Consider the following 26,939-nt stretch of genomic DNA (forward strand, 5'->3'; position numbering starts at 1 on the left):
AACGGTTCAATAGTCATATCCCAATGAATTGCACATCTCTCAGGAAGTGATGACTCTCAGAAATGTTCACCTGCTGCTTTTCTAATTTCCTGCAGCAACGAGCTGTGCTTCAGTTCAAACACTAACTTGGATATAAACAGGAACAACAAATATCAAATTTCAGCTGCATTTTTACATGTACTCCTCTATAATGATGCTCTAGGCTATTGGCATGTCAAATGCGCTTTTTACATATTGTCACCATGTTGGGACGGCATATGAGACGAATGTGATCGAGCTCCTCCACCTTTCACCTAAGCTATTGAAGAAATGCACCACTCCTGAGCAAAAACAACCAATCAGAGCCAGGGGGAGGGTCTTGGCGCTCTCATCCTCATGTATGCGCTGCTCAACAAACGACTTACCATTCCAGAAAAACTGTTTATCCACAGTCATTGGTGGCCATGCTAACTAGCTTTAGCCTTCATGGCAGGCTCCATTTTGGTGGACCAGCTGTAGCGTAGCAGAGAGCAAGGAAGAGCCTGAATGTTGTACATGAGGATGATTGACAGCACTAAGTCCCTCCCCCTGGCTCTGATTGGTTGTTTCTGACTGAGTGGCATGACAGCAAGTGATTAGAGGTAAAGCAGAGGAGCTTGATGTTTTTCCTCCCCACACATTATCTCATACCAAATTAAAAATATTAGAACATTAAAAAAAATGTAATGATCACATACTCCTGCTTTAATACTATAATTTGTTGAAGCTGTGGTAATTTTACTCCAGATTGCAAGACCTTAACTGACACCAAGAGTTTTATAATTAAAAACGTAAAAGCAAATCTTATAAACAAGTAAAATATAAATTGCCATGCTAACAAACCACGGTGGCAACCAAACCCCGATGCAGGGTAATTACCTGAAAATCCTTCCGATCAGAATCTAACCACAAATTTTGTCTCATCGCCTGTTTTCAGTTTCACACTGAATACACTTCCTGTTTAGCTTTAACCCACCCTCCTCCTCCTCCATTTCAAGATAATAAAAAAAAAACACACCATGTGGATTTAAAACACCACCAAGGAGCGTCTCTCCACTCGCTTGAGGCCGCCGAATGGGGGAAGGCAGCTCTTCCCCCTAAAACGTATTGGCACACCACGCTAGCTTCTGCTTGCTGGAATACCAGATGCCTCACGCCACATGCTTCGACCACTTTGATTTCGTCTCCGTGCAGTTGTTGATCAGATCCGTCTCTGCTTGACACAACCTGCCTCCCGTCCTCCTCGCAACTTTCATCTTTTCCACGCCGGGCAGGCAGGCGGCTGCGGCTGTCTTGAGATGTCACACGGTGACGTGCAGTGTCCATCTGGTGCACGTTGTAATGGGGCTGCACGAATGAATGGCCGACCACTCCACTGCTCCCTTTATGAGTCTCAGCAGTGGTGCTGTCCAACTTTGATTCCCCAGTTATTAGGGAATTGAATTTCCCACTGCGGCGACGCCCAGAGGAGAGGAAGAGAAAGAGACGCACAAAAGGAGTGTGAAATCTGTGGCAGTGCTACAGAACATGCTGCACGGCCCACCACTGCTCTCTTCCTGGAGCCTCTTCTTCCTTTGTGAGTGTGTCTGTCAACACTTTCTCACTGCAACCAGCGCTCTGAAAGGAGGTCAGGCTATTGAGAATTGTTCCAAAAAAAACAACCCAATGAGTACTATAACAATGTTAAGCTGTCATATCAAACCATCAGCCACTGTAAATGGCTTTAATGTGCATAACTCAACCGGTCCCACTGGAAATAAAGTCTGATCATTTTTGGAGCGCTCTATTATCTAATCTAACAATGTCAAAACAAACAGAAAAATGGGAAAGAAGAGGAAACGCATGCATAGATATGTAGGGTTAACAAAATGAGATGTTTGAAAGACTAAGAAATGCAGTTAATGTCATGATGGGAAGAAAATCTAAAAATTTAAAGAAGCACAATTTCAAAAATCCAGATGAGTGTTAAAGCTAGAGCGACAAATGGGGGGAAATAAAATGAAATTCAAAGCTCAATGTTTATTAATTTTTTAATAAAAGATATTAAGGCAAAAGTATAATGAATGAAATCAAATTAAAAGTGTAATACAATAGGAATAAATCACCTTGATTACTGAAAGTCGGTTAGAAATCAAACTCTTAAGTTTGCCTTTGAAAACATCAATCATGCTTCGGTACTCGGGTCAACATGAAGGCTATAATATAATAAATTGATGCCTCACTGGGGGGGTTTGTTCAAGCTTCAGGTGTCATCAAAATACTTCTTTTTTTTCAGATGAGCAAAACAAAGTTGAGTCAGTTACTTGGAAAGATGCTGTTTTTCTTTGACATTCGGATCAAACACAGGAAACAAAATTTCACATAAAATGGAGCTGCGATGGGAGCCTGTCAGTCATGTTTTATGTCATGTATGGTGTATAAGATGCCATGAGGTGAAGGGAGCCTAAAGCTAACCAATCAGAGTTTCCAAAGAAATGTTACCTTTTTAAATAATATTTTCAAAACAGACTTTCTATTTTAGCTGTTATTAACATGAGCAAAATAGTTGGATTTTTGCAGAAAACTGATGTCTGAATCATAGATACAAAACATAAAAAAGGCCCACAGTTTCTAAATTTTGGGGGTTGGTTGTTTTTTTCAGAGAAGTAAGATTTGCTTTTGAGGGGAATTAGAGCCACCAATATTGACCTAGTTTCTCCAAAATTAAGATGAATGGAAAAACTTTAATAAATGTACCTAATGTTTTCTTTATCTGTAAAATGTGTTGAAAACGTTTCCACCTGCATCGACCACCTCAGGTTGGAGGACATATTTGCTCAATTTAGGCCACCCAAAATCCATCAGAGAGCCGCAAATGGGACCGGAGCCGCACCTTGGGCACCCAAGGTTTACACTATCAGAAAGAATGATTATTTGGAGACTAGATTAATGCTTTGCTTTGGCTAAAGTATTGGTTTATTTAGCTTACAGGATAAAATTATGCAGCCAATTGGAAGTGGGCAGCAGAGTAAAAAAGTCTTTTCAAAGTTTAAGACTCGGTTCATGCTACATTGTGATGCTAAATCTTGACTTTTTAATGAAAATGAGAACTGAATGCTGTTTAATGAGCGGCGGTTAAGCCAAAATCAACTTTAAGGCCTTGGTGGATAACTCTCTGGGGATTTTCCTTCATCTCTAAAAGTATTGACCGTTTCCCTGCGAATTTAAAGGGCTCCTCCTGGATCCCATCACGAGAGGATTATAGAGGAAAAGGGCAACTGGGATTGCTTGGAGAGCCGACCCCTTCCACTCGAGCCAGCACTCAAGCAGGGATGAAGTGGAGGTGCAGAGACGACCCAGAGGGAGAGAGCACAGAGGGAAGGGAAAGGCAGGGAGGTGGCATACTTTGGATTCCCAATATGTGTCCGGGGAATCCGATGTGAGGCCAGATGGCACGGGCCTGCCGGTCTTTGGGAATCGCAGCATACGGCTGTGGGATGCGAGGCAGAAGGTAGCGAGGAAACGGTGCCGGGGTCAGCTCTTGATGTTGGACGCTCCCCGGAGCTGTTCCTTTCCCATCCCTTTGAACAAGAGAGCATCTCCACACAACTGTGCCGCTTCTCTCTGCTTAATGCGACGGTTTGACTTCAAACACAGCGCTATTCCCCCCTGCCCAGAGCCTCCTGAGTTCCAAACATATGTTATCAGACCTGATGAAAACACCGTGCCAATAACATGCCACTGAGCTCCACGCTCGGGCATATGTGTGCCGTTTTCATCTCGCACAATTCCACGTGATGAAGCCAAAGCAAACCGACGACGCAACGCTCGCCGTCCCGACCCGCTTTTCCGTTCAGACGACCGGGATATGATGGAAGTCAATTACGCCTGTCGACTCTCTCAGACAGATGTCCGGCGTATAACCTGGTTAGCGCTAATAGGCAGGTTTTTAAACAAGAGCAATTATTCTTCCTCGCAGACCTGCAAAAGAGACGGATGTTAATATCTGATGCTGAGTGTGTGTGACAGGTGTTGCCTCCAATTTCTCCAAGTCTCTCGTGGCAGCCCACTCTGTGAAAACATCCGAAAACAGGCTTTCATCCAACATTGCAGAGATCGCACACATTTTTAGCACATACTCTTTGACTTCGGGAAAGAAGGAAAAAAAACAAAAAAAAAACATGTGCATGTGTGCAATGATCATCTCTTACTATTTCTGTCTAAATAAATAACAGTTTTTGGAAGCCAAGTGTGGTGTTATGCTTGTTGTTGCATCTCCATATCCGTGTATAGACTAAGATCCTCGTGCTATTCTCATTAATGGTCCATCTGGCATGTTGGCAGAAACACACTGGTATGAAGCTAGCTATGATTAACATTTAATCTATATGATTTTCTAATAAAAGCAAAGGTACTGCACTTGGTAATGATTCATTTCTTTAACTTAAAAAAAAAATTATATATATATGACACAAGTTGTTGATTGCAATTGTCCGTAACATGAATTTCCTTTGGTGCTAGTTTGCGTGAGTCACCTTTGTGCAGATAAGGTAAATTAAAGCCTAATTAAAATATGTATAACTAAACTCTAGAGGTTTGCAAGCTTTATAATAACAAACAAAAAAATTCAAGTAAAAAAAAAAGATTAATTAAGGTTGTTTTTGCTTCTAGTTGCAAGTGTGGTTCTGTTGGAGTAGTTTAAATAATTAAAATAACAGAAAAATATCTAAATTAATCAAGTAATAATGCTTAATTACAATAAATAGGAGGAGGAAGAATTAAAAAATTGGGGGAAAGAATTGTATAATGGAAAGAAAAATATAGGCTGTGACTAAAAATCTTGTTGCTACAATCATTCTACAGAATGAACAAATAAATTAAAACAAGAAAAATATTGCAGTTCCACCATCTTTTGTTTCATCACATCAATCAGGGGAATCTCTTTTTCTGTTTAAATAATTGTAAAAAACAAAAAAGAGAGAAATTATTTATCAAACCTACTGAGAGAATAATTTAAAATAGATGCTCTATTTTAATCACATTATATTGTATTCACTCTATATTTTCACTTGAACTAAAATTTGTCCAGTTTAAGCCTCACAGAGCAAACTCTACGAATCATTTCTGTCGTCTTTTTACTCGCTTCTGTGATTCCTGCTTGAAAAGGTCTTTACAAAACAAACGGCAAAAAAAACAAAATGCCTCTACTTGCTCCAGATTATAGATGCCTTAAGACACCAGCTCCATGTTTACTAGGTTTAAAAGAACCTAGTAACCTTCCACAGACTCTCTCAGACATCTGCTGTGCATGGCAACAAGAACAGAGAAATTGGCTTGGGTTCAAGGCTCAGTGAGCGCCTTTTGTCGGCGTACAGGCCTTTGTGGTGGGATAGGAGGATGGTGTTTACGGTTGCCACTACCTCCGTGGCCCCGACACACACGGGATAATGAGATACAGTTGTTATCAGTGACAGCCGAGGGCCACGAGAAGTCGTATCGGCCGGGTGCCTTCACTCCGAGCCTGCCAACTTAGGCGATGAGATTGGGATGATGCTAATGTCCAACTGAAAGCTCTTTTTAATTGCTTTCCAGTACAAACCAACTCTGGAAGATTGTGTTAGCCTATAGAAGATTACTGAGGAAAAAATTCAACAACCTTGCAGTAATATAGCTTCTGCTCATGTTTAGATAACCAAAGTAAATGTATTTGCTCTAAATATGGAGTGGCTACATAACTCCTTTTGCAAATTGTGTTCCTATAGATGAGGAGTGTCGAACTCGTTTTCGTTTTGGGTCAAATCAGGATCATGAATGCTCTTAAAGGGCCGGTTGTGGCACAATGTATTGATAAAACCTGTTCACAAACTGTTAATATATTAATCAATTGCTAAAATTAAATATTATTGAAAGTCTTTTCAGTCTCTCTAGGATTGCGTAATTTTTTTTGCAATAAAAATCAAAGTGTTTGTGCTACTGATTTGGAAATATTTGCGATATTTGAACTTATTTATGATGGTATGCAACTTTTTATTACTCGCTGTATAGGTCTTGGACTATAATCTGACATAATTTTAGGCTGTGGTAGATATTTAGCACAAGTAAGAAAGTTTTTGACAAGTTTTGAGAAACATCTGCAATAAACTCCCAATTATAGTGCAAAAAAGTGTGAGGATTTGTTGATTTTTGCATAGATTTCCACAATAATTCTCAAGGAACTGAAGGGACTGATTGATGTAATTTCACAGTAAACAGATATAAACTACATTGATTAAATTGATAACATAATATTTAAGCACTCTTACTGTTTAGCCTAGAATCGAGAGGGCCACATAGAAAGCTCTGGCGGGCTTTGCACGTGACGTCACCCTCTTCGAAACTCCGCCCCCTCCGCAATGATGGACGTCAAAAACAACTGTAAAGCCTGTCAAAAAACGCACGTGGTGTCCTAATATAGCTTTTACTTAGGTGATTTCACTTTTAAAATGGTCACAGGGTGCTGCGCGGTTGGCTAAAAACAAAACTTGTCATTTTATTGTATAACTTTTAAAGGAACGATGGAAAGCAGCCGTCATTCATAATGACTGGCAGTCCTCGGTGTAACCGCGGATTTGCAGCGAATGCTTTTTACAAGGTGAGAAGATTAATGTTCATATGCTTTATAAGTAAGGATGATTACAAAGATATCAAATATTGCATTATGGAGAAGTTACGCACCTCTAACCATTAATAGTAACCATGGAAACAAAGCCCCGCCATCAAGTAGCCTAGCATGTACGAAAAAAAAACTGGTTAGCTCTCGTTTTCTGTACGCTTTTAATGCCTCTCCGGTGTAAGGGGAGACGCTGATTATGATAGTGACATAAATCATGTGGTGGCAAAGTCGGTAAATTAATCAACACATCAGGAGGACCGCAGGAAGTACGGGTCGGAAACTAGCTAGCTTAGAAGCTATCACTATATGTGATATTTAGGCTAGTTTCTAGCTAAGTAGCTAGTAAACACCGCCGTCTATGAACCCCAACCGGGTGTGTTACGCTCAGAAACAAATTAGCTTAACTCCAACAAGAAGAAACTATGAATAAACTGACAAAAATAACTAGGAAAAACAACTTCAGACCCTCATTTCCGATGTCCATCGTGGCGCTTTGAATGATTAAGTGACGTAGTTGCAAAGAGTCTTGTCCTATACTTGTCCTATGCCTAGTTGACTTCCAATTCTTAAATAACATTAAATAAAGATGGGTGTAACCATGGAGGTGTTAACTGTCGTGTATTGTTAGCCTATGAAAGACTTTTAAAAAGAAAAGTAACATTTATTTTTAGAGCAGCAGTTCCTGTACAACAAAAACTTTGGCTAACGAGTCCAAACTGTTGTTGGAAATTAAAAACAAAAATCAACAGTAGTTGACTTTTGTTTCTTAAATCCTCCAAAATTGCTATTTTTGTTACAGTGGGTTTGAGCATTGCTTGCAGAATTTTATAGTTGACTTGATTATTCTTAGATAGATTTGATGTTTGAAACATCAAATCTATCTTGATACTTTGTGAGGATAGGGCAGTATTCAAATAATACTAGAGATTTAATTGATTAACTAGACTCATACCAGATGCTAAATATGTTGTCTGAATTATGTTTGCTTAGGTTGCTGAACATTTCTGACCTGGATATGGAGAACTACTTGATCTCACATAGTGAAAAATCTAAGTGGCCTACGCAAAGGCAACTACTGTTATTGCCAGCCAGGTAAAAATATTTATTTAACATTAATTTTATTGGTAAGCACTACAAGCCATTAGCTTTCATTTTGGTAACCTGTGAAATGCAATACACCAAACCTGAACTCAACATGTTCTCAGCCACCCTAAAGAACCGAATTGACAGTTTATGTCAATTTGCTTGGGTAAGAGATTATTTTAAACAGTGAATGTTATGAAAGTAGATAGCCAATTCACATTTTAAATGTATTGTTAGGCTCCATATCTAATCCAAGAAAATCTTTATTCATGTATAAATGAACAAACATCTCTTCCTTTAGGAAATATGGTAGTAAACATATTTATAGAGAATAACCTGATATGATGATATGGTGTTGTAATCAAACACATAAAGCCTCTTGTTCCTCCCTTGCTGAATCAGATCATCTTCATCTTAATAATTCCTCTGTTTACTTATCCAGATTATCCTTTTGAGTGATAAAACCTGTTAATTTGATTTCATTGTTTCTGTTTGCAACAGGACAGGTGCTTACACCGTAAAAAAAAAAAAAAGTTTTCTTCATGTCCTTCAGAGTTGCAAACAGGAAATTTGCTGACCTACTACTGCAAACACCTGATAAAATCTGTTCTTTAGCTCATGAATTTGGGAGAAAGAAAAGTCACAGTTTCAGTTAAAAGTGACAAACGTAAAATGTTGTTCTTTGAATCTCCCAAGGAAAGTTGAATTTGTTTAGACATTGTACTTGAGCATGGCTCATGTTGATTTAGCTTTGGCTTCCAAAACTAGGAAATTGCCAGGATGAATTCTGAGACTGCTAATAATTAGTTTTAAGAGTTTGTAAACAAAAAAAAATGCTTATAGTGCAACATGATGTTGCTTGTAGTATAAAATGGGACTTAAGGAGCTTTCAGAAAAAGAAAAAGGGTCTGAAAGAGCACTGAACGTTTTCTAATGTTTGAGCAAAAACAACTCTCACAGTCGATAAAAGCCAAAAATAAATCTGAGTCACTTTAAACATACTCATTTATAATTAAATTAATCTCAACACTAGTGCCATAAATTCTCAGACAGATGCTGCATTTTGTCACAATGGGTTGGCGCTTTGCTAGTGTTAGCTTAGCTCTGATTAGCAAAACTGATAACCTTAGCTCTGCTAACGACATTTCAGAACTGAGAGAAAACAGTTAACTGAGTAAATGTTTGTAAAATATTTCTAAATATGTAATTTGTAAAGCACTTTGAACTGAATTGTTATTGAAATACAAAGAAACTTGATTAATGAAAAACTTGGTTTGTTTTAGTGGAACCGTCTAACAACGTACTTTTAATCTGCTTGACTTTTAAAGTATTTAGGACATATTAGGGCTTGAAAATCACATCACTTTAAAATGTGTCACAGAAGAACAAAATGTTCTGCCCAAGTTTTATGGCTACAAATATGAAATAATAGTGTTGATTAGCCACATCATTGAAGAGATCTATGCATTTTAGCTCAGATGTTTATTAGAAAAAAAAACACACAAAAGATCTTCTGACTTTACTTTTTAGCTTTTCTTGCTTGTTTTTCTCAAATACTTCATTAATGTTAGGCAATTAGAACTTTTACTTATCAAATATTTTGCGTATTGCAAAGAATAAAATACATTAAATTTCCATCACTGCACTTCACAGAAATTTGTACTTATCTCAGGGCTCACACTAAACAAAATCGCTAATTAGCAGTGGCACACATTACCAAAAACTCATCTTAAAACTTAATGGATTTGTTCCAAAACCAGATAAATTGACTTTAAGAAAAGTCTTTGTTACATTATAAAGTCCGCACATAAAGCCCAGAGAAACACAGCCTGCACTTTGAAGTCTGACAAGCAGCCATGCGCGTTGTTTGTGAACAAATATCATTGTTCGTGGAATTTGGGGTCGACGCTGAGGCCCTTATAGATGATTTATGCACTGAGTGAAGGGATGGGGGGAGGATAGATGGGCAAATTTCATCTGGCTATAGAGAGCTTCAGCTCAGCAGGCCTTGAGAAGGCTTAAACATAAGCAGGATGGGTGCCAGGTCCTCTCCTCGGCCATTGTGCTTTAATTAACCTACATGGAGCTGACTGCTAAAATGTGCAGTGATAGATAAGGCTTCTTGGATGATTGATTTATTTACCACACATGCTGGTGATTTCCATAAAATTACTGCTCCCATTACGAGCCATATGGGCCGCAAACGTCATTAATGCGCAACGTATGTATGGCCACGAATGTATATATATAAGGCATATTCGGTGGAAACTAGTAATTATGAATCTGGAAAAGCCATCACTGCTTCGGTAATGGTAAATAATCTAAAAGGGGGTGGATGCATGACTTTCTGAGACTTTTCTGGCTTTGTGAAGTGAAGTTTGGCACAGGCCCAGCGCTGGTCGGACGCAGTGATTGCAGCCGAACATCTCCATCAGAGAGCACTAGAAGGTAACGCTGGGATTAAAATGGGCACTGCTGGCACATGCAGACGGGCAGGGTGCTTCTTTTTTTTTTTTTCCCTCCACTAGGCCATTGTTCCATATGTGCTCCACCTGCGCCTCTCAGAGCCTCGCGCCAAGCACACGGCCAGCAGGCTCCACCAACCTTGATGATTGGAAGTTGCCATAGCTACCCTGGAAGCTGGTGCTGGAAATGAGCGTGGAAAGGGGGTGAGGTGCTGTAAATCTCAACATGCTATTTTTTTAATTTAGGAAATTGGCAAAGGAAGTGTAGTAAATGAATCGCCGTTAATAATAATTCACATATGGGACAAAACACAATTAGGGCTGTTTTTGGCTACAGGCGAGGAGTAAAGCGGCTCCCTCTAAAATGTGATCTCATCTCATCAAAGGCACTTCAGCTTTCCCAGTAGTCCTGATTGAGGAGATGGAACGACTCTGTCTCCTAATGATGTTTATGGAAATAATATCACTGGAAATTATTGTTGGACACAAAGAGCAGCGAGATGGAGACATCAATCATGCCATCATGACCCATAAGCTGGTTCCTTATCAGCTCATGAAAATGGATGGTAGCGGTGATTCAGTGCGCTGTTTATCAGACAACTAACAGAAAACTCAAATTTATTTTCCCCCCTCTGGGAAGCATACCCTCTTCTCAACGCTGTTTTGTTTCATAAGTCTTTTTTTTTTTTTTTTTTTTTCCCCATAAATCGTTTGGAGCGCAGAGGAAAAGGCGAGCAGCAAAGCTCACCCGTAGCTTTTAATAACACGATGGCCACCATCCAGCTTCAGATGAGGCCTGGGATTGGCTGATCTCTTCACACCCTGGCACCTGGAGCAGCTAGTGTGTGTGTGTGTGTGTGTGTGTGTGTGTGTGTGTGTGTGTGTGTGTGTGTGTGTGTGTGCGTGCGTGCACTCTCAGTGTGTGTGAGAGGGTAAGGGGAGAGAGCAAGGGTAAAAGAGGCTTTTATTGGTGGCTGCACTACTGGAGGCGTGACATGACAGGAATCAAAAGGCCCTCACCTGCAACCAAGTGCGAAGAAAAATCATTAAAATGGTTTCAGCCCAAAAGCTTTTTTGCATAAAATGCAGGAAAAAAAATATTCTAACATTTTCAGCTCAACATTCAAAGTTGGTGTGAAAAACTATTTGGTTTGTATCAAACCAGCTTTGGTCTAATCGCTTCTGTTTTCCCCTATTTTTTTATTTATTATTTTTGGCACAGTCAAGTGTTTCTGATTGTCAAACATTTAATTTTTGGACAAAGATAACCTGAGTGAATACAAAGTTCCCAAATGATTAATTAATTTGTCCAGGGAAATGGATAAATTGCAGTCCAAGGCAACCCGTTCCTGTATAATGTATGTAATTGCTCCCCAAAATGTATTAATTGTACCACCTTTGGTGGGAATACCTGCCATAATGATTGCGATAAATGGCAATTAATTTATTTACATCGCTGTGGAAGAATACTTGGCCCACTCGTCTTTCCAGAATTGTTTTTATTCAGCTACATTGGAGAGTTTTTAATCATGAAATGCTTCTACAAGGTCCCTACAGTCCAAAACTTTACTAGTTCACCCTAAAAAACCTTCTATTTGCTTCATTCGCCTTCACAGGATTCATGGCTCTATCAGTTACATCATGTCCAGGTCTTGAAGAAGAAAAACAGAACCAGGCCATCATGCTGCCACCACATTGTTAAACAGCTCGTATGTTCTTTTCTGAAATCTTGTGTGAAGATTTTACACACCATCCGGAAAGTGCAGCTTCTGCCTCAATAATCCACAGAATATTTTCCATAAAGTCTTGGCTCATTAAGATGTTTTTTTTTTTTTGGCAAATGCAAGACATTTCTGTTATTTTTGGTCAGGAGTTATTTTGTTTTAGGAATGCTTCCGTGACTGCCAGTGTTGTCCTGTCTCTTGTTGAATCATGAATGTTGACCAAGTGAGGGTTACAGTTCTTATTTGATGTTGTTGGTAGGCTGGACACTCTTGGGGAAGGTTGTTTCATGTTTTCTTAATTTGTGGATAGTAGTTCTCACTGTGGTTCTCTGGAAGCTTCAGGCCTTAAGGCCAACACACACCGCTTGTGTCCAACTCTTTACACTTGGATCCGACTTTTTTGTCCTGACTCCAACATGATGGTACCTGTACAAAGCAACTCACTTGCAAAATCCAGTATTCTTGTGAGAGTATGTACCTGTAGCCTGAACCAGGCCCTTGTTCTACACTTTGCTTTGTATGGAGGGTCTGGACCTTTGACTATTCAGAAACAATTGCTTGCTGGAGATGTGGACTCTGTTGAAGTTTTACCCAATTGCTAACGTTTGCCCATGGTGTATGTGCTGCGTTAGTTGGATGCTATGAAGCTTACCAGAAATTGCAAACGCTGCACACAACCGTCATCAATTGCAAAGAGAGTAGTGTTGAGCCGAACGAGGCGGTTGTTAATGATAGTTCGATATTTGGAATGAGTGGCTTTGTTTAGCCATTGCTAAAACTACAAACAAACTACGATTCTAAAACGGCGCAGAAAATCAACGTCATCGCTCACAACTTCTCCTTCTGTTTGCTGGTTGGCTCGGTTGAAATTCTACAAGACAAATCCACTTCAATGGGAGGAATACCAGACAGAGCACTGAAGAGAGATGGGAATCGGGTGTAATTGTGTAGGAAGGCAATGGCCAGGCTAATGTACCAGAAATCCACCTGCATAAGCACAAACCGGACCGGCAGTAAAATCTAACCTGCTCAAGCAAGGTCATCGTTTCACTCTTTCATCTTTTTCTGTACTTTCGAGGTCCCGCCATGGATAATCACACTGCTGCTTTTGTGGGTAAAAGATCCTAGTTTGTATTTTCCCCCAAAGCAGATGTGTTTTACTTTGCCACACTCATGACGTTCTCGTCAAATTGCTGCCTAGTCGGACAGTCGGGAGACGTAGTTGCAGGGAATTGTTGGCGGTCTGCGAGGCCCCATTAACTTTAACGTGGATCCAGTGCGTCTTGGCCTTTAAAAATGGCTTTGTAACTCTTTCCAGACCCGTAGATGTAAATGTTTCTCATCTGTTCCTGAAATTTCGGGGTTCTTTTTTTAGACTTAGGTATGTTATGTTTTAAGATCTTGCAGTGGTTTCAAACTGCATTCCTCGACGGCCAGAGTCCCACGACTTTTAGATGTGTCCGTTGTCCTTCACACTTGAATTAAAATGGTGAAACTGCTTCACTAGCATGCAGTCAAGCCTTGCAGGGTTCCGCTAACGAGCTAATATTGGAGCCAGGTGTGGTGAAGCAGAGAGACATATAAAATTTGCAAGACACCAACCCTTAAGGTCTGGAGTTTGACACCACTGTCTTATGGCCTACTTCATTTTGACATAGATGTTACATTTAAGTAATTTTTCAGGTCTGACAGTAACAAATCCTAATTGTAGGAAGTTGTATTGCTCTCCGGTTTCCAATAAGAACCAGTTAAATTATGTTTTAACAGGGCAGAGATCTTGTTTGTCTCCCCTAAGAAATGAGATTATCATTTAAAAACGCTGTTTGTATTTATTCTGTTTGTTTACGTCTGGTTGTGAAATTTGTTGATCTGAAATTCTTTGGTATGACAATCAAACAAAACCGGAGAAATCTGTAAGAGGGTAAAGACTTTTCCACAGCGTTGTGTGTTCAAATGAGTCTAGCGAATCAGCTCGGCTAAAATAACCCAAGTGTTTGTGTATGATTAGCACCCCTTTCCGAAAGCGGCTGTGCAAATATGATATGTACATTTGCATGAATGTCGTCGTTGATTTCGGCATTAATCCATAAACCAAACTGAACCGAGAGCAGACTGGATTGTGTGTTTGATTTGTTCAGCTGGGCATTTTGGGTTACGATCACCATGCAGATAAAGGCCGATGTAAAATTATTATTATTATTTTTTTTAATTCTGAGGTTTGCAATTTTTGCTCCGAGTTTGATATTTGTTCTGTTTCCTGGTCCGGATGTGACCTTTCCGAGCGATTTGGAAATGCAGAGCAGCAACAGACAAACTGACCTGCGGTGGAATTAGCCGCTGCTCCTTTCGTCTCCGGCAAACCCGACAGCTTGAACACGCCTGGGCGCTGCCTCACAAAGGCGCTCTGCGGAGGAGGCCTATTAATCTTCCCAAAGCCTCAAAAAGCAAAGAGGCCAGCGAGGGCCCCCGAGTCTGGTGCCCGGGGCCCACAGACAGGGGTGCTTGGCAGGCTCTGTTTGGTCAGTTCTGACCCACTGTCAAATGGCCAGGGGTCATAGAGGGGCGCAGGATGGAGCAGTTATGCCCTTTAGCAGATGCTAGGCTGGGATGAGGTCAGAGGATCATTCCTGGTGTTCGTGGCCTTCACATCACTCAGGATTTAGCCGCTGTTTCTCGATCAAAAAGGAGTCGGGAAGTAATCAGGAAACCTGTGTGGCTGTTTTCATCCTTCACTGTGTGTTTAATTAGAATCTACATTTGGAGACGTGTAATGAGTTTGATCTCTTGATACACAAGTAGCGCAAAAATAAGCCTGCCCGCTGGAATCTTGAAATGATGGTAATTGCTTGCAGGCTCGTGCATTTCTTTCCATCCATCCATCCGTAGTTACTGCTGCTAACAACTTGTGTGAATGCAAGTAAAGAGCACGCCAACCTTTAGTTGGAAGAAACTATTTCTTCACTTTGGTTGTATTTTTTCTAACAGTTATTTTATACATAACTTTAGTTTAATGGTTTCCAGGTCGGGGCAACACGCAGCGTTACACCGTCGACATCGTAGTGCATGAAGTACACCGAGATGTTAACATTTGGATCATAAAATCTATTTGCCTTACAGTGCTGACTGACTTTTTTGAAAAAGTGGCTGAATAAATAATCTCTTCTCTGCAAAAGTACCTGTTGCATGAACAAAGGAAATGTACAGGAAGCAGAAAAACTTTGCTTCTCATCTTCAAAGCATTCCCTGTTTTTCCTCCACTTTAATTTTGGATTCATTAGACCCATGTTTCCAAAAAACTACATTACTTTGTCCCTGAGGGTATTTACAAACTACCGTCGACTTTTTATGTTGCTTTGGAGAAATTGCATCTTCCTCTCTGATTGGTCTTTCAGCCCAAGACTTTTATCACTGTGGAGATTGACACCCAGATTCAGCAAGTATCTTCACAAAGATTTTTGCTTTTGTCCATTCATTTTGCACCAGAACATCTTCACTGCAAAAACACCAAATCTTAACAAGTATTTTTAGTCTCGTATCTAGTGCATATATTTGATCACACTTGAAATAAGACAAAACCAACTTGAAAGCAACTTGTCATCAACATATAGAAGCTTGTTTTAAGTCAATAATTCCTTGATATTTATGAAAAAGTTCTAGTTCCATTGGCAGATAAATTAACTTTAACATGTGAGAAATGTCTTATTATAAGTGAAATAATCTGCAAATTAAACTAGAACTTTTTCATCAATATCAAGGAATTATTGACTTAAAATAAGCTTCTGTATCCTAATGTGAAGTTACTTTTAAGTTGGTTGTGTCTTAATTCAAAAGTACTAAGATATATGCACTAGAAATTAGACAAAAATACTTTGGTGTTTTTTTTTTAATCTCGTCTGGATGAGCATCTGAGGGGTTCAGAGGTGTGGGATATTTTCACAAACATGATTTACTAATGTCGATATCTGTAACAGACGTTTTGAAGTAGCTCACTATGTGCTCAGTGTTTAAAACTTGAGGAGAGAGCTGCCCTCTTTATGAGAAACATGTAAACTCTGCATAAATCGCAGCTAAAAGCAAGCAAAATACCACAGCTGCCTTAATTTATCAGCGAGGTCCGGAGAGAAACATTGAATTTTGTCACTTCGCGTGATGATCTTTCCATACGTGGTTTGGCCACATTCCCAGTTAAATACCAGTTAATAAAGTTGCTGCTTAAATTGAGAGGGAGAAGATAAAATACTAAAATGAAATTTCCTGATTTCTTAATAATATGCACAGCAAGCGGGAAGCATTTTATATTTGGTTTCATATCTGCCAAATAAACACGTCGAGGCGCAAACCATTAAACGACCCTGTTATTTTGTTGGAGCTTCAGCTGGGTCCATTTCCTCTTAAACAAACAGACCTGGCTCAGGCCTTTTTTCAGAGTGTGCATAAGGACTTGTCAGAATGGATGTGCCCCGCTGCGGCGGCTGCTCCTTTCACCCCTCTGCCCGCGAACAGAAACGAACAGAGCTCCACTGTGCCTCGGCGGACATTGAAATTCTCCCGGCGTTTGTACAGTGAATTCCATTTCCGTGCCTTTTGATTCATGGGCCCTTCTTTTTCTTTTTTTTTCCTCCATGAAGTACCTTTTTGTCCCCTGTTTGAACTTGAGTGAAGAATTGCTCTGCAAATGGATGTTGGGGTCAGAGAAAAGAGGTGCACTGGATGACTTGAGAAGGAGGGTGGTGGGTGGGGAGGTTTCTGTGAAGGATGGGGCGATGCTACAGTAATAAAGAACATTTAAAGGAAGTCTGTACATGTTGGCCTCTTATGGTGAAGCTTTTACAGGAAATCAGCTGCGTACGAGTAAACAGGAAGTAGCTTAAACTTTTGAGTACATGCAATGAGCTTCAAAAGCTACTTGCTGCTTTTCTGGTTAAATATTTTCTAATTAAATGCGTTTGTTTTATTGTTATAAATGCACATTTAAACAGCCTTGTCTCTCTGCTGATGTCATATAAAGTAAAACTCCACCTGTGTGTTGGTAATTGAATTTGTCCCTCAGTGTTTTGTAAAGCTGTAGCAAAACGTCCATACATAAAAACACTTCATCTATCTATTGATTTATCATCCCGATGATTATTGAAACCATTCGCCATCTGTTGTCTCATCCTTGATTCATCATCTCTCCACTGTCTTCCACGTTTAAAGCCTGTCCGCTGCTGGAATATCTACAGCCGAGCTGAATTCATAGCAAACATTTTGTCAGTGTTATTTAAAAAACTCTGAAAAGAAAAGAGACTGAACTCTGGAAGCTTTGAATTTAGTAAAATATTTAATTTTCACACGAGGAAAAGTTTCTGGCTTTACTGGCGTTTAGTTGAAGGCTGACCAGATTGCAGCTGTTTTCGTCGGTTTGGTGCCCTACTTTGAATTCGTATGCGTCCCCCAACATTTTCTCTGCACTAGCATATCATGAAACTTTTGTAGCCGAAGCCTGCAAGCAGAATGCGACACTTACATGCTAGTTGTTGGCATATAGGAAAACCAGTCAAGTGGGAAAATTCAAATGGTAATTTAATTTCGTCCAGTTTAAGTTTTGAAGATTGTTATTCTTCTTTTTTATCAGTTACTTCAACTTTCCTTCGTTGAGGCTCAGCAATCACTGGAGTCACAATACACCTCAAACAAATAGCTTTGAAAACCTTAATATGTCTGATCTTCTTCATCAAAGTTGCATTTCTTTGCGGAAATGTCCAGATGAGAAGATGAAAACACTTCAGAAACTACTTCGGTACGAGTCGAAAGGTGTTTATTCTTGCACTCTGGTCTTCAGTCACTCTGTAAATATGACTTATTAACTAAATTTCGTGGCTGTTTTCTTGACCAACATTAGTCTGGTTTTTTTAACCGTATTGGTGCATCATGAAATTGTCAATTCCTTTTCTTTAATGAATTGCACCTCTGAGTTGTATGATCACAGTTTTACCAGTTCAACCTACTGCTAAAATATTAGAAGATGTCATAAAAGATTTAATCTTTGCCTCACTTTACTAACTAAATAAATCCAGGAGACGAGAACAATTTGCACTATTTGTTTTTGATCTAGTACTGAACATCTGTACAGCTGTACCCATACATGTCTGGAAAGGTCAACTCCAAAAAGCTTGTTCTCATCCCAGTTAGGTTCATCTTGAACTGTGAGCTGCTCGTGGATTAGGGGATGAAAGAATGCCACCGACTGTGAAATTGCCTGATTTTTATCTGGGATGTTGAGGGAGCAGCTGTGCACAATCCTCTGCCCTAATCTCGAGGTTGGAGGCGGGACTGGGTGAGGGAGTTCGCGTTACGCTCCTGCAAAGGTGCACAGCACAGTGGTGGTGAAGGGTCCTGTTTATGCACGCCTCCTCAACAGACTACTTACTCCTGATAAGTTAAACTAATGCTTTTTTTTTTCTGCAGTATGAAAGAGGTTTAGGATATGAAGCGACAACTTTTTGGCTTTTTATGTTCCCGCTGATAAAGGCCATCACCACCTAACAGATGTGTCGTAACGTTATTGCTGATGCATGAAGCGTTTAATCCTGCCGGTCCCAACCAAACCTGATGGTGGAAAATAGAGATTGAAGAAAAAACAAATTGAGGATCCATTTATGTTTAAAATTTCTGTTCATGATGCAGGACAGTAAATTCAACTTTCATTTAGCTTCCAAAAGCACTTCCAGCCCTCCATGAACCCAGATAAAAATACTTCTTGGCTCGGTTCTTGCAGTGTCTCGTAAAAGTATTCATAATCCTTAAATGTTGCCAAATTTCGACCATAAACTTAAATTTGACAGGCCAAATTTGTATCATTGCTTAACTGCAGTTGGCGGCCATAAATATATCAAAATATTATCAAGATAAATGATAAACAATATGATAAATGTCCACCCGTAGTCGTAACAAAATAATACAGTCCGAGAATGTAAGGAGGCAATTTTAGTAAACACAATAGTATTGCATTTTGGTATTGAAATGGTCATCAGTTTCTAAAATAACTTAAATCTGTTTGGCCAGCTTAAATAACAAGTGGGATTTGAGGTATTGCGCTCCAGAAAACATCCGGATATTGGTGTCAAAGTGCAAACACAGTGCGGGTTTGTCCTGCGTTTGATTTGACTGCCTTTGAAGCGGCACTGCCCACATCCAGAAACGTATTCACCGTCGTGCCACGCATGCCAGCTGAAGCTCCCTCTGCAGCTGGGGGGGGACTGTCCCCCCACGGTGGACCTCGGATATTTGCATACGCTTCGATCCGAAGCCTCTCTCTCTCTCTCTCGCTCCCTCTCCCTCTGCCTCCACCGCTTCTGATGCTGAGATATGCTCAGCAGGCGACGGGCAAACATATGCCTGAGATGCCACGGGGTGCTGAAGCCGGATCATCTCCAAAGGCTAACTGGCAGGTCTGAACGGGGACGGCGTTGATACATATTATTCACAAAGAGCATGGCTGAACAGAAAAATGTGCCCGGTCGTGTACCCAGCTGCTTTGTTGGCACGAGGTTCGGCTTCTGCCTGGGTTTCAAGACCGGGCTCGGATTTAGCCGCACATTCGCCGAATTCCCCATGCAGCTCCCACCCTTTCGTTCATTCATTCATTCATTCAGCCACAGGAAGGGCTCCACCAGTGAGCTAGTGTCTGCATTTGTTTGAGAAATTAGTTTGAGAAATGACGGCAAGCTTGGATTTTTAACACCTAGACTCAGTGGAGTCTGATGCAGCACAAAAAGGCCTCTGTGTGTTCAGACGATCCAGGTGCTCTCCCTGTGGGAGCTGAACACAAAATCAATTCTTTGACCTTTAGGAAAAACCCTCTGTGAGCACTTCTTTTTTTTTTTTGTATTCATCACAGTAAACAAACGCAGTTTTTTTTTCATTTTTCATTTCATTCACGGATTCATTTTTTGACACGTACTGGCTCCATACAAAGCGCAACTGAACACATGCTTCCTGTTTGCAGCCAGACACAGCAAGAAGCTGTTCCCTGATCTTCTCACCCTCCACATGGGTGTTTCTTTCTGTAGCCGCTTACATTCATAAACATGGATGGATGGATTTTTCCATAGCTTGTCTCTTAGCCAACAGGAGGTCAGCAGGTGCTCCTGCGCTCGCCAGATGGTTGGTTTGCCTCGACGTCGCCGCTGAGGAATGTTTGGAGATGTGGCTCCCTCTAGAGGGGAAACTGTGACATTTGATTAATCTTAAATGTCAGTTTTAGGGCAATAATTTGTACATAGTTTAATATACAGTGTGCACAATTATTAGGCAAGTGACTGTTTTGACCATGTCGTCACTTTTAGGGATTTTTTTTAAACTCCAAGCTGAATAAACCTGAATTCTTAGAGCATTGGTGTCCAAACTCTTTTTTTTGCCATGAGGGCTAAAGTTAAAGTAAAACTTGAGGTTTGCAATAGTAGGAATGTGTAATAATAGCGAATTAATGATAAAATGTTGACGAGGTTCAGGTCCTCCAGATAAGGGGCCGGTACTTCGGTACAGCTCGGGACCACTGATTGGTCAACTGGTGGCAGAGGGCACCAAATGGCACTTTGGACACCTCTTGGTAACGGTAGGGGGTGATATTATTAAAGATGAACTGGTTAGACCTTTTACGGTTGGATATGGGTTCAAAATCAACTTCCAAACCTGCTGCCAGTTCTAAGAAGAAGAATAAATCTGCATCTTTGAGAAAGAGAATATATTCTCTAAAAAAGAGAAGATTTTTATGCAGGACAGTGATCCATCACATGCATCCAAGTAAAAGTGTGAATGGATGGGAGATCACTGTTATTAAATAGAAGAGTAGCTATACTGGTCACTAACTTTTTTTCCCCCCTTTAATGTCAGAAGTTCATATTTGAAAGCTTTGAAGTGTTTGACTATAATTCTCACTTAAACGGGTGAAAAAAGAAAATGAGACGGGAAATTTGTAATAATTCTGCACAATAATAGTTGTCCAGTAATTGTGCAGATAAGGTCAGAACCTTACTTTTACTTCGTTAAACATTAAATGTGAAACATGTTCGACATTTATTAACATTTTGGATGTTGATGATTAACAAAAATAGTCCTCAAAAATACAACTTGTAGACACAGTGGTACATTTGAAGTATCATAAATAAATTATAATGAAAGAAAATCATTAAATATATTCAGTTTTAAGATTGAAATTATGCGTAATTAAATGCCACAATTTACATAGAAGGAGACAAACTTCATTAAAATCCATTCAGAAATCAAGATAACTACTACTGACTTGTAAAAGACATTTAAATTTGACAGAAGATGTTGATTTTTATACAACAGCATAAAAATCTGCTGTGCAAAGATATGATGTGTTTTTTACATAAATAAAATTTTATTTATTGTTTGTACCTTTACCTGATTTACATAAATACCACAGCTTCTAAAATGAGACATATTGTAACATGATATGGGTGACATAGATAAACAACCTTTGTAATTGTGACTTAATACTTTTTAAAGATTGTATAGTCATGGTAAAAATAAGGTATGCCCTCTAATAAATATAGGGTTTGAATAAATAAATCAATGAGCCATTACCAGGTTCTGAAATCCTTTAAGTCTAACCTAAAGTGTGCAAAAGAAAAATCCAAATTTAAACAAATCCAAAAAACCCTGGATGCATACAAAAAATGTGAAAACTCTGAATTCAGTGGGGTGTGATTTCCTTTTTCAGAAACTGGCCGATTCCCCTAACATAGAAACTAAAACAGAAAACTTTGGTTTCGTTGGATGTCCACGTAAAGAAGAGAAGCGTATTTTGGTGAAAAAAGTTATATTGCGTAAATGACGTCGACATGCACGTTCATCATTTGTCAGCTCTCCGAAAGCTCTGCAAAAGAAACAAAGCAAAAATTAAAAAAATTATAACTTTATTAGTTGTACTTATCAAATCAAATATACAGGCCTGTAAATAATACAGTGATTTGTTTTATTTAACTTTTTACCTGCTGCTTTTTTTGTGGCTTTGTGTTAAAACCAGAGTCAAACGGCTGGTTCCCTCCGCGACTCTTGTTCACCTGATGGCCTGAAAGGTGGGAACATTACTCTGTAACGTGCAGAGAGCTGTAAATTCTGGGAAATGAAACCCCCCCTATTATTGCTGCCAAAACTCTTTACATCTAAACTCTGCACCGAGGATTTGACTAAACAAATCCCGGGCCTTCTCAGAGGATTAAATCCATCCAGCTCTAAAACTGGGACTGCAGGAACTACAAAGGCATGCAAACACAGGCCTCCACTGTTCTCCGAGATAAGGCTTTTAAAAGGACTTACTTGGTGTAAGGTGAACATTGTTGATTTTATCTGCAAGGGAGAGAAGAAAGGCATTTTCTACTTCCAGTTTGGAGCACAAAGTCTCTCTGTGCTGACACCAAAACTTTAAGGACGGCAGGATATTTACCGTACACACAGTCGTCTTTGTTGTTGATGACGCCGGCTCTCAGGTGACTCGGGTTCTCCTGCGGTGATAAAAACAGCGTCGTAACTCTCGTAACTTTCCTTTTGACACCCTGAAGTGTCTGTAATGCTTGCAGGCTTTTATACGGCGTAGTTGCAGCGTTCTCAAAATGACACTTAATCAACTTTTATGAGCTTTTATTCAGTGTGCAGAGCAGAGCTCTGCAGCTTTCAGCTCTGTGCTCTTCATAAGTTAAATGATAACAAAGCAGTTATTTTTAAAAAATATAGATTTAATGTAAACATTTTGTTTTTAGTAGTTTTCCCTTCAATTTACCAAGCAGAATGACACAAAAAATATGTAATATATTTTACTTATTTCCATTATGATTATTATTATTGTGTTGGGAACTACTTTATGCTCATAATTTCTCAGAAATATCAACAATGTATAGAACAAAAAGTAGCAAAAGTATACATTTAAATTGTTTCTTAAAAATACAACTAATTTCCTCTAGTAAACATTTTATAAAAATAATATGTAAAATAACTTAGAGCCACACTACAACATATGCAAATATGACGAAAGGCTCGTCGACTCTGTCTTGGTTAAATTATTTGCTTCTGTTTATTCTGCTAATAGTTTCTTGTTTTACATTTCATCTGTTGGTAAAGTTGCTGCAGTAGCTAAATAACCAGGCATGTTGCATGTGTTCCCATTAATATTCTGCACATTGAGCTCAATGATTTATAAAACAACAGAGTAAGAATTAATAAGTGTAGTAGTTGCCTTACATTTCACCTAAATGACCTCTGGTCAACGCGTAAATGATGTAAAACCGTTTAAATGTTAGAAGATGTCTGACCGAATACACGTAAAGCTTTCTGCACCACTTTCCAACAATGCCAGCAGTTCTACTGAAAGGGCCAGACAAGGTTATAGATACGTTTCTTTTTATCCAGCCAAAGTGCTGTGAAGTCCTACCTCCTGCCTGTTAACGTCGCTCTTTTTGACCTGCTGCTGGTCGCTGATGTGATTGGGAGCCTTGGCCATAGAGAGCGAACCGGTCTTTATCCTCTGCTGGAGCTCCGCCAGCTGCTCACGCTGCATCTGATTGGGTACGAAGGTGTCGTAGGTGGCAGAGGTGCTGCCTTCTTGTCTTTGAGCTGCAGTGCACAAAACCGGCATGAAAGATGGACAAATCTTGAATGGGTGGTGCAGTTTTTTTTTGTTGTTGTTTTTTTTTTAATAAAAACACAAAAAAAACTCAATTTCTTTCCATGTTGACTTCAGAGCCCTGCTGAGAAACCCATCACTCACCCTGCTTAGATGTAAGTGAATACACATCAGTGTCCCCCCTGGGTATTTTCTTCTTTTTAAAAACTGTAGGAAAAGAACAAGAACCTGGTTTAAAAAAAAGCAACAAAAAAAAAACACACCACAGATCCCGTTTCTACTGTAATTAGGCTTTTCATCCACAAGATGGAGCCAGAAACTACATTTAAAAACAAAGTCTAAGGACAGAAAAACCAATACATCAACTAAGTCTGCTAACATATTTGCATCTGGTGTGTATAAGCAAGCATATATACAGACTGATACAGTCCTGGGTTGAATTATGCACCAATTAAATTATACTTTTGGTTAGCAGAATGAAAGAATACACTGTTCAGCTGTCAAATACAATGCATCTGCAGCTGTGTGACCAATGCTGGATAGTGGTTCCACATCCACACCCTGGAAGATGATCTGACATCATTGCAGCCTACAAAGAAGGGCTTCTTTTACAGGCAAAGGCATGAAAAAAGGCCTTTTTATATGAAAAAAAGAGTTAATTTAGATGTCTAATTTCCCATGTTAGACTTCAAATATAAACGGAAGGAAAGTCTACTTCACTTGTGCATCTAGTAACTGGCTCCTTGCCTAATCCGGGCCCAGGCCTCGTCTCTCGTTTCCCATCTAACGACTGAATCCTCTTGTGGTTTAAAGCTGCAATGTCTCAATAGATGGAAACCTCTCCTTTTCTCTTGTACGCTCTGGGGACAGGCGAGGACGGTGGAAAACATGTGTAATGACTTATTCTGGCTGACTTGGCCTTGGCCCGTTCAAGATTGGTTGCAGATGGTGGTAGCCCCAGTCTCTCTCTCTCTGTCTCTCTCTGTCTGTTTCTCTCTCTCTCTCTCTCTCGCTCTCTCTCTCTCTCTCTTTCACTCTGTATTACCGAGAGGATGGTTTGGAGACAGAGAATCCTTCCGAACACTCAATTACTTGTTTTGCTTTGTAAGCTCCATTGGGAACAGAAGTGGCTCAGCAAATGCTGCAAGCTCAATACAAAGAAAATAAGCCACATGAATGAGAGAGTTTGTCCACTGAGCAGTTACGATCCTTACTTATAGGTTCTGCATGCGGGTGAAGGTGAAGAACAGGTGTAATGTGTTGTGGGAATAAAAATTGATTTTTGAGCATGTGTTTAGATCTGCAAAACAAGTCGGAGCCGATTTAATGATTAATAAGCCTTAATAATACCAGTCACTTCTCAATCTTTTGACTTCATAAAATATTCACGCAGCTGAAATTGAACAGTTAGGGAACATGCGGGCTCTTGACGCAGGCGAACGTGTCTTTGTGTAGCCTCGCTCCTGTTTGTTTTGCAACAGGGAGCGACCATGCTCATGTGGTTTATGGAATCAAAACAAACCGCGTCGTACAAAAGGCTCTTAACCGTGTTCGGCAGCACTCCAGTGACAATGGCGGTGCACATTATAGGCACTTCCTCCCCTCCTGCATCAAACACTCCTTCACAAAAGAATCTCTTAATGCATCCATAAGCAGATAAATCAGGCAACAAAAGGTGTTACCTTGTGCAATGTATGGGGTCTTGCCCTCTTTCAGCTGCATGCACTCAGGTCTGGGTGTGGGTGCTGGCGGACGGTTGGTAAGGTCTAAGGTCTTTTCAGATTTGAAGTTGGAATTCAATTCGTCGTCCACCCCGAGTGGCGTGTAGAGATCCTCGTCCTCCCCCTCACATTGTCTCTGTTTGCCTACAACCATGATGAAGAGAGTCTCAAATGCACACAATGTTTTTGCTGCATGTATTTTGCTTGTGCTACTGTTGATTCACACCTGAGCAATTGGTGTGAAATCTCTGTGCATGGCCAATGAGGAAAAGACGTCATAAATGACCTTTAGAGATGAACCATTGCTGCCCATCAATCTTAGGTTGTGTTTACACTGCAGCCTGAAGTGACCCAATTCCGATTGTCTTTGACATAATACGACCTGTATCTGATCTTTTCATGACAGTCTGAACAACACAGGTTGGATTCCTTTCGAATGTGACCCATATCCGATATGTGTCCGATTCAAATGCGACCTAATGTCCAGGTCGCATTCATCTGACCTGAACATCACGGATACTCGACAAACGTCACTATTCTGCGTCCTGATATGCACAAGCGGGAAGAAAAGCAACAATCAACAACCACAACAACATAATATTAAAAAATAATTAGGTGCAGATTCTTACCTTTTAACACTGATTTAAATATTGTAATTTTTAAAACTGAGCAGTAATTTTACATCCATGGAAACTCAAATGTAATATTCAAAACTTCAATACATAAAATCAGTTATTTAACAATATGAGGTGTTTAATACATTGTATTTTCATACATTTATGCTAGGGCTGCCACAGTCTAGTTTTCGAGAGCTACCATCTGCAACTTTATATGCGTTACCTTCTCTAACACACCTGGATCATTGACTCATTATAAGCCTCTACAGAACTGAATGAGGGAGTCAACCTTTTGTCTGGGGTGTTTTAGCAGGGATGCATCTAAAAGTTGCAGTCTGCAGGACTGCACCTGGGCACTCCTGATTTGTACCGTCAATGTGACCCATTGAGGGTGGCCAATATGCTGAAGTGGCCCTCGGTAAAATTGAGTTTGACACCACTGTTCTATTGTTTACATTTCCGCACCATACAGAACAAATGTGTTCTAATGGGTCGTTTACAACCCATCAACTATGGAGCKGCAGCACCATTTCTTAGGGATCATTCTTTATTCTTTTTTTTATGCTAACATGTAAAATTATTAAACCAAAAGTATTTCTTTGTAGCTCTTGTCCAAGCAGGCAAAATTTGTCGCAATTCACAACAGCAGCAGCAAATGTTTGTAAGTTACATTTAATTTTACTTTTAAGATATTTTTAAGTCAAGTATGATTCAAAAATTTAAACCTGATAGAACGATGAAAAATCCTTCTTAAATTAATGGTTTAATATACCATTGTCAATCCAAATTTAATATTTAAAGATTAAAATCCCTGTTTTAATCCCAAGCCTCCTGAAATATACCCTTCTGAAGTTTGTCATGGCGCCTCGAATGATCAAGTGATGCAGTTGCAAAGGGTTAATAGTTTGAGTCATGCAGAACTGATTTGACCGTTTCCATAGCAACCATCAGAAGCAAGACATTTCCCCAGAACTACAGTGAGCTCATTGTTTATGACCTCATCATCTATGACATAGATCAAAGAACATCTGAGGTTATGAATGCTTGGGTCTCA

At 39.8% G+C, this 26,939-nt stretch overlaps 1 protein-coding gene and 1 long non-coding RNA gene across 4 annotated transcripts in view; both read right to left on the minus strand.

The window, feature by feature from the left end:
* Positions 1-2,947: 2,947 nt before the first annotated feature.
* On the minus strand, positions 2,948-6,609 carry LOC103480721 (uncharacterized). Its single transcript, XR_536155.1, has 2 exons — positions 6,300-6,609; positions 2,948-3,978 (listed from the first exon to the last, which is right to left on the minus strand). It is a non-coding gene; the product is annotated as an uncharacterized LOC103480721 (long non-coding RNA).
* Positions 6,610-20,919: 14,310 nt separating this feature from the next.
* LOC103480794 (B-cell scaffold protein with ankyrin repeats) overlaps positions 20,920-26,939 on the minus strand; it is a 27,684-nt gene continuing 21,664 nt past the window's right edge. For all 3 annotated transcript variants that reach the window (XM_017310513.1, XM_017310514.1, XM_008435972.2), the window contains exons 8-14: positions 25,230-25,412; positions 23,692-23,754; positions 23,356-23,537; positions 22,375-22,432; positions 22,248-22,277; positions 21,920-21,999; positions 20,920-21,804 (exon numbers count right to left, since the gene is read on the minus strand). In XM_017310513.1, coding sequence (XP_017166002.1) covers positions 21,781-21,804; positions 21,920-21,999; positions 22,248-22,277; positions 22,375-22,432; positions 23,356-23,537; positions 23,692-23,754; positions 25,230-25,412 — 620 coding nt within the window. In that variant the 3' untranslated portion in view covers positions 20,920-21,780. The remainder of the gene's footprint in view (positions 21,805-21,919; positions 22,000-22,247; positions 22,278-22,374; positions 22,433-23,355; positions 23,538-23,691; positions 23,755-25,229; positions 25,413-26,939) is intronic.

Source organism: Poecilia reticulata, linkage group LG18 (assembly GCF_000633615.1).
Source record: "Poecilia reticulata strain Guanapo linkage group LG18, Guppy_female_1.0+MT, whole genome shotgun sequence".
NCBI classification, from domain to species: domain Eukaryota; kingdom Metazoa; phylum Chordata; class Actinopteri; order Cyprinodontiformes; family Poeciliidae; genus Poecilia; species Poecilia reticulata.